The sequence below is a fragment of the Trichomycterus rosablanca genome, chromosome 5 (assembly GCF_030014385.1).
Source record: "Trichomycterus rosablanca isolate fTriRos1 chromosome 5, fTriRos1.hap1, whole genome shotgun sequence".
Taxonomy (NCBI): Eukaryota; Metazoa; Chordata; class Actinopteri; order Siluriformes; family Trichomycteridae; genus Trichomycterus; species Trichomycterus rosablanca.
In genome coordinates, this window is record NC_085992.1 from 8,795,167 (window position 1) to 8,811,455 (window position 16,289).

The 16,289-nt window shown below is 41.1% G+C and overlaps 1 protein-coding gene across 1 annotated transcript in view; it reads right to left on the minus strand.

Annotated features, from left to right (window-relative positions):
* Window positions 1–16,289, minus strand: part of LOC134314261 (inositol polyphosphate-5-phosphatase A-like) — a 227,699-nt gene that overhangs the window by 84,475 nt on the left and 126,935 nt on the right. The window contains exon 5 of the mRNA XM_062994820.1: window positions 3,933–3,996. Coding sequence (XP_062850890.1) covers window positions 3,933–3,996 — 64 coding nt within the window. The remainder of the gene's footprint in view (window positions 1–3,932; window positions 3,997–16,289) is intronic.

A 16,289-nucleotide genomic window follows, 5' to 3' on the forward strand; every position in this document is an offset into this window, starting at 1 on the left:
GGATAAAATAAATGAAATGCACAAAAACACTTTGAGCAGGGGGCACTGAAGCTGGGAATGGAAATGTATTAACAGTAAAACAGTAGTAGGTGAACAGAAGAGCCACCACTGGGACACAGATGAACTGTCAATGTAATTTATTGAGTAATTAAGAAGGGGACAGGAATCGAGCTAAAACCTCAGTGAGAATTTTCTATTCGAGTTTATTCCAGTCAGGGTGTTTGTGCCTTACTCAGACAACTGCTCCACCTACTGGATATAAATCAAACTAAGCAAAACTACCTGCACTCGGATAGCTATCTTTCAGTACTTTATATGAAAATTTATAGATTAATCAGATTTAAATTAATACGATAAAGATAAAATAAGACTTTTTTCACCCCCTCAGAGATAACTTGTTACAGCAGTACAAAGAAGAACTTACAAATAGAGAAATAATCACAATTAAGATAAAAACCTTAAAAATGTAAAACAGTATAACTGCCAGTTATACAAAAATTTGCTACATTGGATTAAAAATTGCACTGCACTTATTAATTGTTATATATTATATATAAAAACAACATATACTATAAACATAATATAAGTAATATATAGCATATTATGTGTACATATAGACAGTTGCTATATTTCAAAATACATTGACCAAACATAACATTATGACCACTGACAGGTGAAGTGAATAACACAGGTGAAGTGAAGTGATTATCTCTTCGTCACGGCACCTGTTAGTAGGTGGGATATATTAGGCAACAAGTGAACATTTTATCCTCAAAGTTGATGTGTTAGAAGCAGGAAAAATGGTCAAGTTTGACAAGGGTCAAATTGTGATGGCTAGATGACTGGGTCAGAGCATCTCCAAAACAGCAGCTCTTGTGGGGTGTTCCCATGTTGTCAGTATCTATCAAAAGTGGTCCAAGGAAGGAACAGTGGTAAACCGGTGACAGGGTCATGGGCGGCCAAGGCTCACTGATGCATGTGGGGAGCGAAGGCTGGCCCGTGTGGTCCGATCCAACAGACGAGCTACTGTAGCTCAAATTGCTGCAGAAGTTAATGCTGGTTCTGATAGAAAGGTGTCAGAATACACAGAGCATCACAGTTGCAGGGCTGTTTTTGGCAGCAAAAGGGGGACCAACACAATAGTAGGAAGGTGGTCATAATGTTATGCCTAATCGGTGTATGTTGATTTTTTTTTTTTCCTCACTTTGCATCATTCTGTACTGTGAACTGGCCAAAAACACACGTCTTTTGGTCCCATCCCTCTTCAATTGCTTTAGATTAGAAATGTCTCTTGTATTTATTGTACTGTTTTTTATCTGCACTGTGTACATTGCATTGTTTGCTGTACATTGCTTTGTGTTCTGAGTTGCACCCTGGTCCCTGTATATAGCTAATATGTCAATAAAGCCTCTTAAATCTTAATTAAAAGATTATTGGAAGTAAAACTGTGTATAGTAAAACTATTGTAAAGTCAAAGAAAGTAAAACTAAACTCTATATGACATTGTAACGTTTATATATACAGCATTTAGCAGGTGATTATATCTAAAGCAACCTACAATTATGTCTGAATACAATTTGTGCAATTGAGGGTTAAGGGCCTTGCTTATAGGCCCAACAGTGGCAACTCAGCAGTGATGGGGCTTGAACAGTCAACCTTCTGATTACTAGTCCAGTACCTTAACCACTAAGCTACCACTGCCCTGGGTGTTTCATGTTTACAAATGGTAAAATTGTGCAATACAAAAAACACATAAGATATGAATGTATATTTGATTTACATATGGGAATAATTTATGCAAATATCTCACACTGTTAAATAGATTATAGTTTAACATAATAATGTTTTAGAATAAGGCTTTTAAAATGCCAATCACTTAAAAAAGGCTGTGAAAGGCTCAGTAAAAGGCTGATTATCTGACCGGCCCTCACGTTCGCTAGACCAATTGTGAACCTCAGGGACGTTATGAATCTGTGCATCCAATGCCGGCAAGTAGATAAATTCCCACAGACACAATCCAAAGTTTTGTAGAAAGGAAAGCTACTCTTGTAAAAAGGAAGCATTCATTCATTCACTGTCTGTTTTACCACCACTTTAGCCTGGTCAAGGTCACAGTGGGTCAAGTGTACTGGGTGAAAGGTAGGAAATGCCCTGGACAGGTCGCCAGTCCATCACAGGGCAAACACACACACTTTTACACCTAGGGCACTTTTGTATCTCCAATTAACCTGACTACATGTCTTTGGACTGTTGGAGGAAACCGGAGCACCTGGCCCAGCACCTGGCCCAATACTTTTGTCCGTACCTTATTTATAAGAGTATAAAAAACTACAGTTAATTATCATCATTAACAAATACTGTAATTAGGGGGCCAAGTTTGAAACTAAATGGCATTATTGAACTTTCCCCACCACTCAATGTATCACCTAAGTTCCGGTTTGTATACTTTTAAGCACACAGATTTCATCTTAAATGTACATTAAGTACATATTCCAATAATTTAGTCATTAAAAAGAACAGTTATAGAAATTATTGTGATCCCAAGGGTGCCTTAAAATACGTCTCTTACAAGTGGATGTCTGTAGCAATTTATATGTACACCGATCAGCCATAACATTAAAACCACCTCCTTGTTTCTACACTCACTGTCCATTTTTTCAGCTCCACTTACCATTTAAGAGCACTTTGTAGTTCTACAATTACTGACTGTAGTTCATCTGTTTCTCTGCATGCTTTATTAGCCTCCTTTTACCCTGTTCTTCAATGGTCAGGACTCTTCCAGGACCACCACAGAGCAGCTATTATTTGGGTGGTGGATCATTCTCAGCACTGCATTGACACTGACGTGGTGGTGGTGTGTTAGTGTGTGTTGTGCTGGTATGAGTGAATCAGACACAGCAGCACTGATGGAGTTTTTAAACACCTCACTGTCACTGCTGGGCTGAGAATAGTCCACCAGCCAAAATTACCAGCCAACAGTGCCCTGTGGGCAGCGTCCTGTGACCACTGATGAAGGTCTAGAAGATGACCAACTCAAACAGCAGAATAGATGAGCGATCGTCTCTGACTTTACATCTACAAGGTGGACCAACTAGGTAGGAGTGTCTAATAGAGTGGACAGTGAGTGGACACGGTATTTAAAAACTCCAGCAGCGCTGCTGTGTCTGATCAACTTCTACCAGCACAACACACATTAACATACCACCACCATGTCATTGTCACTGCAGGGCTGAGAATGATCCACCACCTAAATAATACCTGCTCTGTGGTGGTCCTGTGGGGGTCCTGACCATTGAAGAACAGGGTGAAAGCAGGCTAAAAAAGTATGTAGATAAACAGATGGACTACAATCAGTAATTGTAGAACTTCAAAGTGCTTCTATATGGTAAGTGGAGCTGATAAAATGGGCAGTGAGTGTAGAAACAAGAAGGTGGTTTTATTGTTATGGCTGATCGGTGTGTATATATATTTGTTTTTGGCCACAATAAGTTTCTCTAGCTGGCAAATGTATTAATTAATGGACAAAACCTCATTCATCATCAAACAGCTGAAAATGTGCCAAATAAGTATCAGTATCGAGCAGAAGGGTCATGTGTCCTCTACGTCCTTCACAGAGGCGACAGCAACTAATGCTGACACCAGTGTAATAGGTGCAGCTTTAATTAATGCGACCGCAGAGACTCGCCACCTTCGACTCCTGCCACAGATGAGGTCATTGCTAACCGTCCAATAGCTCGTGCAGAATATTAGAGCGGTGGGAAATCTCATGAATTAAATTCTAATAGTAATAAGCATTGGCTTTCCTTATTACTAACTCCATCTCTGTGCATTACTCGAGCCCGGCTCACACGGATCACATCAGGCTAATAGAGCTGGACAGATCTGTCAGGAAACCAGGATTAGCTTTGGGTAATGAAATAAAAAAAACTTACCTTTGAAGTCAAACTGTTGGATGGTTTTTAGGGACTCGTGTACAAAGTAGCAAACTCCTAGTGCCTGGAAAAAAATTGAAAGATGGATTAGCAAATAACGTGATGAGAAGGTTTTATACAACATATACAGAAGACAATCTATCCCACTGGGATAGTATTTTTCTGGTCAGAAATCTCCATCATTTCACAGTAGCTAGAGCCAAACAACTTCAGTTTTGATTAATCACTCAACAGACGCATCCAAGTACTCTCCAGTCCTATCCAAATTTCTTTGTGTCTATTCCAGTCAACCCTTCCTGTGCTGCTTGAAGGCTGACATATCACACAATACTCTGTAATAAGTCTGTTTTAAATAAAAAAGTGTGACATTTCATGTGACCAAAAAAGAGACTTAATATAATTAGAACCTTCCATCCAAAAAGAGCTTAACATTTAAAAATCATGTCTAAAAATACAATCAATTTTAATAATATGCATATACACCGACTAGGCATAACATTATGAGCACTGACAGGTGAAGTGAATAACACTGATTATCTCTTCATCACAGCACCTGTTAGTGGGTGGGATATATTAGGCAGCAAGTGAACATTTTTTCCTCAAAGTTCATGTGTTCAAAGCAGGAAAAATGGACATGCATAAGTATTTGTGTGAGTTTGACAAGGGTCAGATTGTGATGGCTTGACGACTGGGTCAGAGCATCTCCAAAACTGCAGCTCTTGTGGGGTCTGCAGTGGTCAGTATCTATCAAAAGTGGTCCAAGGAAGGAACAGTGGTAAACCGGCGACAGGGTCATGGGCGGCCAAAGCTCACTGATGCAAGTGGGGAGCGAAGGCTGGCCCGTGTGGTCCGATCCAACAGATGAGCTACTGTAGCTCAAATTGCTGCAGAAGTTAATGCTGGTTCTGATAAAAAGGTGTCAGAATACACAGTGTATCGCAGTTGCAGGGCTGTTTTGGCAGCAAAAGGGGGACCAACACAATATTAGGAAGGTGGTCATAATGTTATGCCTAATCGGTGTATATATATTATATTATATAAAAAATTCTCACTACTTTCTACTCTTGTATATACATTTAAATTCTGTTCTGTAGCTGATTAATCTCTCAATGTTTACACAATGATTTTGGGTAAAAAAAAAATCATACATAAAAAATCTTCATCAGCATTTTTGCATATAAATTTTGCACATAAACTGCTGTACACAACATTTCCTTTCTAAAAACACTCCTTTCATGTACACGAGCTTACAAAAGCCCTGCGACCCACTATTCCCAGGTGAATGGGGGGAACTGGATGTGATTAAATCTGCCACCACTTTCTCATGTAACAATACCCAAATATGACATGTAATTTACAGATGGACTTGATTCTGTTAAAGTAATCTGATCCTTTCCCCCTCGGACTGAGTCAGACAGTGTTTAGCATGACCAAAGATTTACTTCAATGGGATTAGATTCTTAATTTTACTGAACAATCAGACACTTTCCCAGCCTGCAGACACTCCAAACAAACTCGGCAAGAAAAGGGAGAGAGGACTGAGGCTAAGGGATTTGATCCGGTTCACAGTCCACTAGCTGCTTTTGGAGGAGCTTTCTCCTCTCACACTCTCCAGCAGCAGATAAAGCCAGAGAGCCGAGTCCGGTCCTCTGAGACCTCGATGCTAAGAGTCGCTCTCTCAATGCTCTCGTAAACCCAAACACGTCCGGTGCTTTACAATACAGAGCAGGTCAGTACCAGATGAACACAACATGAGGGCAAGAGTGACACCATCAGACACCAAGAGTCAACAAATACTATGTCTTTCAATATATATTTAATTTTCAAGCATTTAATTAGAACGTTTTTTCAATAATTTGTAATAGTCTGGACTATAATGGCTATAGACTAATGGGTGGTTTGGGGTTTAATATTAGCCTTACAGCAATCTGAGATTTTATCCGATTTTATTTACAACAACAAAAATACAAATAAACTCTTACTAGTATATTTTATTTAAAAATTGTACATTTAAATTTGAATGAGGACATCCACAGTGTTTAATGCAACTGTTGTCAAGACGTATAATTTAGTTATTGTTTGCTTATTATTACACCTACTTCTGCATATTTGGCCTTTAAAATAACAATGAATTTAATATGGTGTAAAAATATTGTGAAGTTGTGGGGTCAATTGTGGGGTTCATGCAGATAACAACAATAATTAACAGGTAATATATTAAAATAACAACAACACCTTTATTATTATTATTATTATTTATAGTACTAACGAAAATATACAAATAATTAAATAATCAAATTATTAATATATTAAAATAACAAGACCCTTATTGTTACTATTATTTACAGTAATAACAAAATTAATCAAATAATTAAATAATATAATTATTAATATAAATAAAATAACAACAAAAATGTAATTATACAATACAATTAAACAGGTAATAATAAAAATAATAATAATAATAATTAGGGATGTAACAATACACACTACCCACTACAAACTATGCAAAACAATGCTGCACATTTCCCTTTTTGTGTAAAAAAAAAAACTGAAATGAAATAAATCCCACATTAAATAAATAAATGAATAATACAAATAAAGTATCCTCACATGAATAAATTTTGCTGTAAAATTCCAAACCTGGCAACCCTGTAGTGACATCAACCAGGCAAGGTGAATAGCGCCAGTGCCCTCTGCTTAAAGTGAATATCGATTCATTATACATGTAAACCAATTTGAATCGTTACACATGTGAATCGATTTTTAACTGTCTTGTGGTGCATTGTTACATCCCTAATAATAATAATAATAATAATAATAATAATAATAATAATAACAATAATAACAATAATAATAATAATGGATTAATAGTGGAGTAACAAACCACATATTAATACCCATCATTCTGAAACACCACACTTGCAGTGGATCTGATTCCACCCATTCACACACACTAGGGCACTTTAGTAGCACCGGTTGGCCTGACTGCATGTCTTTGTACATGTGAGAGAAAACCCACACGGACACAGTGAGAGTATAAAAAAAACACAGTGAAAGGACCTGGGCTGTCTGGCTGAAAAATCGAACCCGGGCCCTTTGTGCTGTGAGGCGACAGTGCTATCCACTGCACCGCCCTTCAATAACAGTAATAACTTATTAAAAAAGATAAAAATCATATGGGTTATTTTATATTACTTCTTATCTGAGTATAACCAGCATGTCTTTGAATCAGAGTAACAGGTAAAGTGGCAGCAGCTGCTCTCTCTGAGCCTGACTGAAGCTCAATACAGCGTTAGTCACTCTTTGTTCTACTGTCACACAAAACCAAATCCAAATAACCTCTCTAAATGCAATCAGTGCTAATGGTACGCTCATGATTACTCCCAGTAAATTCCAATTAATCACCACTGAAATAAATGATGAACAATTGCACCCGAGCTGCGGCGTGAGGCCTCATAAAAAACTATGTAAGAGTTCGAATAAATATTTAACGTCAGAGTTCAAACGGACTGCCTCGTTTTCCCCCTCACCCGTCCCCTCCTCCTGTGCCGGAGCACTCTTCATGAAGAACCTATTATATTAGCGGGCCGCAATTAATCCATTTGTCTCGAGCCATGACAGCTTCAAAATATTAATAGGAGCTGGAGCGCGCTGACAGGAAGCGCTTATCTTTTTTACCCGCTGCTTTACAATGACCCGCGTCAAGCGTATGTTTGTCACGTCCCGAGTTATTGATTACCTGCCCGAATCACTTGAAATAATTAAAAGTATATTTTACATATTTATAAACCGGACTGTCACGGTCACTACTTAATTTTCCATTAGTAAAATGCACTCTATTAAGTAAGCTGGGTGAGCCAGGAGAAGGGACGGCGAGGGAAGTGAGTAATCGCAGTAATTGTAGACAGAAAGACAATAACCGGGCCATAAAAGGTAGGTTTTACGGCCGGCGTTTGGAAGGCTGACCCACTTTCTCTCTCTCGTTTTCACTCGTTCATGACCACAGGTGGATTATCGAACAAACAGTGAAACAAGAAAGAGATGGAGCATAATGTTGAGCCACCGACCCTGCTAAATACACTGCCCAAAAATGAAAGGAACTCTTAATCATTACGGTATAAAACCAAGACTATTAAACTTCAGGGAGTTAATCTGGCCAGTTAGGAGGCATAAACGATCCTGAATCGATTTCACTTGCTTGGGTGCAAATAAAAGTGAACAGGCCAAGGTGGCACAGTTGGAACTTCAGAGTTCAAATCTCAGCTCTGCTACCGGTCGGCTGGGTGCCCCCTACAAGGCATAATTGGAAGAAATTGCCCACTAGTCTGCCGAGTGGGAAAAGACTGGACTAAAAAAGGGATGAGGCCTACGATGCCGTATAAGGACCCTGATTAGTAGCCCAAGGTGCCTGTACAATAGTGGAGGAAAGTGGAGATCAGCGAGTGACTCTCCGGGTGCGAGATTGGCCTTGCAAGCAAATCCACCAAAGTATGGGCGAATAAAAAGGGGACGCACGAGTCAAGCGAATATACCCTCCTCGGACGCGATGCCACGTCCATGTCTCCCAGCACAGTCTCAGTTTTATTTCAGTTTTACAGAGCTGGACAGGGCCGTAGAAAGGCATCAACCCAGCGGCAGGACCGGTATCTGCTCCTTGGTGCAAGGAGGAACAGAAGGAGCTCTGCCAGAGCCCTACAAAATGACCTCTAGTGCACTACTGGTGTGCATTTTTCTGACCAAAAGGTTCAAACTCCATGAGGGTGGCATGAGGACCAGACGTCTTCTAGCGAGACCTGTGCCCAAAGTCCAGACACACATAAACACACACAATTCTGATTCTGACATACATAACCCAGTCCATCTGACATGTTCAACGTCATGGACTTGCAGATTGGATCAGGGTCCTAATAAAATGGCCAGAATGTATCTGCTGGTGGTTTAACTGTGGTATGAACTCTTTCGTTAGCAGCAACCCTGTTGTAGCTTCTTGGCCGAGGCAGATAAATCTACATATAAAATCTCCTGGTACCTTTTTGATTCCATGATTTCACGTGTTTTAATTAAGTCCCCAGGTCACCAGGGACCATCCACCTTTATACTTAACAATGGGGATTAATTATTACCTAAATAAGCATCCATCATTTAAAAACAGCTGTCATTTTAATGTGAAATATGTGGACGCATGTTGTAAACACGATTCAAAAGCTGTCCTCAAGTTTCAAACAAACTCTTTTACCGTCAGCAAACAATTAAATCGTTGTCAGTAACAATCACACTTACAGTACAGACATGGTAAAAAAAAACAAGTAGGTGGGAATGCTGGAGTATTAGCTTGTATTAACTGTGGGAAACTGCTTCTGGCAGGCTTCTAAAGCACTATGCTACAGGCTAAGCTCTTATGCACTTACCCGAGAAAAAGATGCTGAAATCGCGTGACCTTTAATGGATTTTCTGCATTCAATTTGAAAAATGAGCCATAAAGCAAACATAAATGTAGTCGTTTTTCCTGGCTGGTCAGGACTACGCTTTCGGCTGATGGCTACGGTGAGTCGTCCGAATGTACACACGCTCGAGTGCAATTCTAGTGGGTCACGAGCTCAAGGTGGGGGGTCAGGCTGTTAGTCATGTGCCATCAGGTCTTCATAGGGAGGAGTGTATAAAGCTCCTGCGTGGAAAATGTACGTAGTCTGCTTGATGAGATGACATTAACTGTGGAGAGTTCATCTTTAAGGATACTGAACGGCTACTAAATGTACTCTTTTATTAAAAACAAACCACCTCATTTACGCTGTGTGTCTTCATATAATTATCTGATCAGCCAGTCTAATGGCAGCAGAGCAATGCACTAAATCAAACAGATGCAGGTCAAGATCGTCAGTAAACACTGATATTGATACCAACCAGCATCAGTACACCATTCCAAAAAGTGGCCAGTAAGCACAAATGCATCAACCCCAAGCTTTATGATACGAGTTGTTTCGAGTTGTCAAATTTCCAATTAATTATTTTCTATTAATGCACAATAATTGCCATTTATAAACCCAAGCTTGTAAATGTATTACCTAATAGCAATCCCTAGTTTGTTGGACATCACGTTCCAAAACTATAAGCATTAATATAAAAGAATGCAGGCAGCACAGTGGCTCCTAGAACTGTCATCTTAAAGCAAGAAGGTAATGGGTTTGACTCCTAGGTGGAGTGGTCTGGGTTCTTTCTGAGTGGAGTTTGCCTGTTCTCCCAGTATCTGCACCGGTCTCCCCCCACAAATATACACCAGTCAGCCACAACACCTCCTTATTTCTACATTCACTGTCCATTTAATCAGCTCCACTTACCATATAGAAGCACTTTGTAGTTCTACAATTACTGACTGTAGTCCATCTCTTTCTCTGCATGCTTTGTTAGCCCCCTTTTAATGCTGTTTTTCAATGGTCAGGACTCTCCCAGGACCACCACAGAGTAGGTATTATTTGGGTGGTGGGTCGTTCTCAGCACTGCAGTGACACTGACATGGTGGTGGTGTGTTAGTGTGTGTTGTGCTGGTATGAGTGGATAAGACACAACAATGCTGATGGAGTTTTTAAACATCTCGCTGTCACTGCTGGACTGAGAATAGTCCACCAACCAAAATATATCCAGCCAACAGCGCCTTGTGGGCAGCGTTCTGTGACCACTGATGAAGGTCTAGAAGATGACCAACTCAAACAGCAGCAATAGATGAGCCATCGTCTCTGACTTTACATCTACAAGGTAAACCAACTAGGTAGGCGTGTCTAAAAGAGTGGCCAGTGAGTGGACACGGTATTTACTCCAGCAGCGCTGCTGTGTCTGATCCACTCATACCGGCACAACACACACTAACACACCACCACCATGTCAGTGTCACTGCAGTGCTGAGAATGATCCAACACTTAAGTAATACCTGCTCTGTGGTGGTCCTGACCATTGAAGATCAAAGTAAAAGAAGGTTAAAAAAGTATGTAGAGAAATAGAGGGACTACAGTCAGTAATTGTAGAACTAAAGTGCTTTTGTATGGTAAGTGGAGCACATTTTGGTTACATTCATGACAGAACAGGTAGTCACTGGTTACACAAGATTCCTCAGTTCACAAGTTTAATGTCAAACACAGTCACAGACAATTTCACAATATCCAATTCACCTCACTTGCACGTCTTTGAACTGTGGGAGGTAACCGGAGCTCCCGGAGAAAACCCACACAGACACGGGAAGAGCATGGTTCACCTAGGGATCGAACCCATGACCTTCTTGCTGTGAACAACAGTGCTACCCACCGTGCCTCCCCTGTACAATTTAGTATAATATAGTGACTGAATATTTTCAATTTTTTTTTTTAATTTTTTGTTCATGCTGTAAAATGTTATACCTTGTTGTTTATAGACATAATGTATATAAATTTAAAGTGGATCAGTGTATGAGTTAGTACCAGGGTGACATTTCTAAATTCTATTAAAAAATTCCCTTTGGTTGATGCCAGGTTATTTCACTAAGTTATTATAAACAATGAGACCAGCTGAATGATGTAACATGTTTTCTTCTCTGTACACATTAAAATTACAGCGCTGAGTTTGTGGCATATTCGAGCGTTTGCGTCACGGCTTTCTCACACTGACCACAGTCCCTTCAGACCCTGACGGATCGAACCCGCATCCAACCTGCTTGCAAAATAAGCGCCGGTGACGGAGGAACTTTAAATGAGAGTTTCGTCTGTGTATCCAGTCAGGCCCTGCTGCAGCACATGAATAATAGACAGTGTGGCTCAATACTCTGAATACTCAATCAATGAGCAAGGTGCTGTTTGGCAAACATATATAGCTAAAGATGGGAAGGAGGGGGAAGGATTGCTTCGCAAGGGCATCTCGATCTGTATTTCTGCGCTGAAAAGCCACCCTGTTATTGATGCTCTGTCTCTGCCCGTCTTTTTGCTCTCTCAGGGTGTTGTGATTGCTGAGGATGACAAACAGCCTGTTTGTGCAGTATTGGAGGTTTGTGCAGGGCAGCTCGAGAGGTGCCGGCTCGCTCCGGATCCTGAATAACAAGTACCGCGCTCACCGGGGTCTCTGATGGCCTCTGTGCTGGGCTTGGTTTGTAAGCCTATAGGCCCGGGCACATGAGAAAGTTGATGTTTAAAATGCTTTACAATGTAGGCGTGGTCTGGCTAAGAATGGAAACAGTCCATCATTGTAACACAGTTAATAATTTAGCCGCTACCAAGCGTGTGAGAATTTATTTTCATTTTACAGGCTCTTTTAAACTCTATGTCCTGAAATAAACTTAAAGAACCTAAAATACCCCCTTCCTCCTGAAACCATACAGTCCCGAGTCCCATCCGACTTGCTCAACTCCAAGACCACTGGGAAATCGAACATGTACTGTCAATGGTGGCTCAGCCGCTGGGAAACCCGGGGAAAAATGATACCAGAAGGAACCCGTAAGAACGTAAAAAGAACATGTCATGTTCTGAACACACAGCATTCTTAAGAAAGGACCAACGATGGATCCTTGGATCACCCAGCTGCATCACCTGCCTGCCTACAACCAAAAGTGGCCAATTCTGGGAACAGGAAAGCCTCCGGTTGTTACCCAAGCACCTCATAAACCCGGGGAGCCCAGACTTAAGCACCTCCCTTACCTCCTTCCTCATAAAAACAATAAAGTCCCGACTGGCTCAGTCGGTTCCAAGACCACTGGGAAACTGAACAGGGTTTTATCGCCGTCAGTGGTGGCTCAGCCACTGGGAAACCAGAAAAAAAACGATACCAGAAGGAAACCCGTAAGAACATAAAAAGAACATGTCATGTTCCGAACACACAGCATTCTTAGGAGAGAACCAAAGATGGATCCTTGGATCACCCAGCTGCATCACCTGCCTGTCTACATCCGAAAGTAGCCAATTCTGGGAAAAGGAAAGCCACCGGTTTTTACCTGAGCACCTCATAAACCCAGGGGAGCCCATACTTAAGCACCCCCCCTACCTCCTTCCTCCTAAAAACAATAAAGTCCCAACTGGCTCACTCGGTTCCAAGGCCTCTGGGGAAACCAAACAGGACTTTGTCATCAGTAATGGTGGCTCAGCCACTGGGAAACCCAGGAAAAAATGTTTTCACCCAAGAGAGGTGTGACTCTCATCTTGGGCTGGTTGTCTCACATCTCCAGGGTGGAGCTGGTTACTATCTGCATAGAGCTCTTCATGTTCTACCTGTCTTTACATGTTACAATATGCCTGCCATTACAACGTGTGCAAGAGGTGTACTTAAAAAATTAGTGTCTTGAGCCAATCCTGGAACACTGGGTACAAGACAGGACTACACCCGGAATACGACAACAAGTCACTTTTAGGGCATCACACAATGCCTTGTTTCCACTTACTCATTTATCAGTCACTACCACCTACTGGTATGTTTTTGGGGGTGGAGAAAACCATGATACCAGAAGAAACTCAGGTTCAAGTCGGAGCGGATTAAAAATGGATCCTTGGAGCTGTGCAGCACTCACACCACCAGCTGCATCACCAGGCCAGATGACCGCAGACCTTCTGGGTTTACAGCCGGGTTTAAATAATCAGCTGTTACAGGGACACTGACAGACAAATAAAAGTAGAGCGAGCCAAAAAGACAGGGAAGAAAAGAAGGTTACAGAGGCAGAGAAACAGAAATAGAAACAGAAAGCAGTTTAAAAGAGTGCATCTCTCATTTTGTTAAAGTGCCCACTAAACTCCAGTGGCATGCTTGTATGATTGATCTACAAACCGCTGATTTTATTTCCCCCTTTTGCGGAAAACATTATGGATGGCTCTAAACAAGGCGTAATTGGCCAAACTGGCAGCCGCGCAGGACCTGCCAACAATCCAGACCATTCCCGAGGTTGGCGGCCCGGCCGGGGAAATATTGTGCATTAATTTCATTTAGTCTCTCCTTCCAACATAGAATGGTAGAAGTTAATTAAATTGCTTGTCCATTGTGTTCATCCACTTACAAAGTTAATGATATTGTGCAAGAGGATTAAAGAGCGTTTTATAAAGCGTGCGGGATGGGAGCTGGCAGCCTTTACATTGCCCAGTTGAACCCTGTCAGCCGATGAGGCTGGTGGCCCGCGTAATTAGCAGTGAAATGGATGCTTCCATCTGCCAATATCCTGCCAGCCTCATCTGTCGTTCTGAGGGCCCTCCAACCTGGTCTGCTCGCATGGGTCTAAAGCAATAAAGCTATCTAGCCAATGACATTCAAGCAGAAAGAATGAGAGAGGGGAAAATCATAATGCAACCGCACATAATGTGAGTCAGATTTATACGAAGCCATTTCAAACTGACTTTGGATATTTTTTTCCATTACGCATACTTTTTTTTCTTTATTGCTCAAACTGATTAAGTGGTATGACACAAGGCTTGTCTGGTCTGAATAAAAAACAGTTAAACAAGCTTTGTTTAGGTTATCTTGTATGATAAGATTAAAAATGCACGTCATCTGGAGCAATATTGGCTATTACAGGACTCAAATGATGTAACATTGACTTGTATGACCAAGCCAAAATGGCAAACAAATAATGGAAATTAACATTTTATACAAATTATCTTCGCATTTTGGAAAACCCTAATCAATCTAAGAAAAAAAAACGTATATGATACCAATGAATGTTGGAAAAATACATGACCTAATAGTTGTGGACGCCTGACAATAAAAAAATTATCAAAACCATTGGCATTAATAGGCTGCTCAGGTGGAGGCTGCTCAGGTGGCGCAGTGGTAAAAACACACGCTGAACACCAGAGCTGGGATCTCGAATACATCGTATCGAGTCTCAGCTCTGCCTGCCGGCTGGGCTGAGCTGCCACAAGAACAACGATTGGCCTGTTATTGTTCAGATAGGGGTGGGATATTAAAGCTGGATAGGGACTCTCTCATAACTAATGCAAGTTATGAGACCTCTGCTGGCTGATTGATGGCGCCTGCACAGAGATGGGAAAAGAGTGCTGTCAGGGTGTGTCTCTCAGTACACAGTGCTGAGCTGCACTGCACTCGTCAAAGTGTAGGTGACAAGATGGTGACATAGCAACTCCAAAATATTGCTTCTGGAGAAAGTTTGCCATTTGGAGATTTCCACTCCACAACAACAGCACATACCAATGACCGAAACAGCTCTAGGTGGGCAGACATTTGAAAAACTGGACTTGTTGGAAAAGTGGCATTATATGATGTTAAAAATCAGTGTGATGCTATATGCTTGAATCTTTGTTCACATAGCGTACACTGATCAGCCATAACATTAAAACCACCTCCTTTTTTCTACAATTACTGACTGTAGTCCATCTGTTTCTCTGCATGTTTTGTTAGCCCCCTTTTCATGCTGGTCTTCAATGGTCAGGACTATCCCAGGACCACCACAGAGCAGGTATTATTTATGTGGTGGATCATTCTCAGCACTGCAGTGATACTAACATGGTGGTGGTGTGTTAGTGTGTGTTATGAGTGGATCAGACACAGCAGCGCTGATGGAGTTTGTAAACACCTCACTGTCACTGCTGGACTGAGAATAGTCCACCAACCAAAAACATCCAGCCAACAGCGCCCCATGGGCAGCGTCCTGTGAGCACTGATGAAGGTCTAGAAGATGACCAACTCAAACAGCATCAATAGATGAGCGATCGTCTCTGACTTTACATCTACAAGGTGGACCAACTAGGTAGATGTGTCTAATAGAGTGGACAGTAAGTGGACACGGTATTTAAAAACTCCAGCAGCGCTGCTGTGTCTGATCCACTCATACCAGCACAACACACACTAACACACCACCACCATGTCAGTGTCACTGCAGTGCTGAGAATGATCCACCACTACTCTGTGGTGGTCCTGTGGGGGTCCTGACCATTAAAGAACAGCATGAAAGCAGGCTAAAAAGATATGTAGAGAAACAGATGGACTACATCAGTAATTGTAGAACTACAAAGTGCTTTTATATGGTAAGTGGAGCTGATAAAATGGTCAGTGAGTGTAGAAACAAGGAGGTGGTTTTAATGTTATGGCTGATCAATGTATATTTCAAACAGAAGCTTGAAACTACAGAATGAAATATCTCACGCTTGTTTAATTTAAGTCTCAGGTCTGTGGCTCAATATTTCAAGTCCTGTATTATGTGTATATTTATATAGGAATACAACCACACACTTAGGGTGTGTTCAGGAATCGATGGTTATAAAAGTGATACACTGTGATCAACAGGTCCTACCACAAACAGCAATTACAGTGAGGGATACCGCAGAAAGAAATCATTCATTTCATCCCAGACAGTGTTTACTACGTATGATATATTAAAAGGGTAAGTACTTGAGTGAGATATAA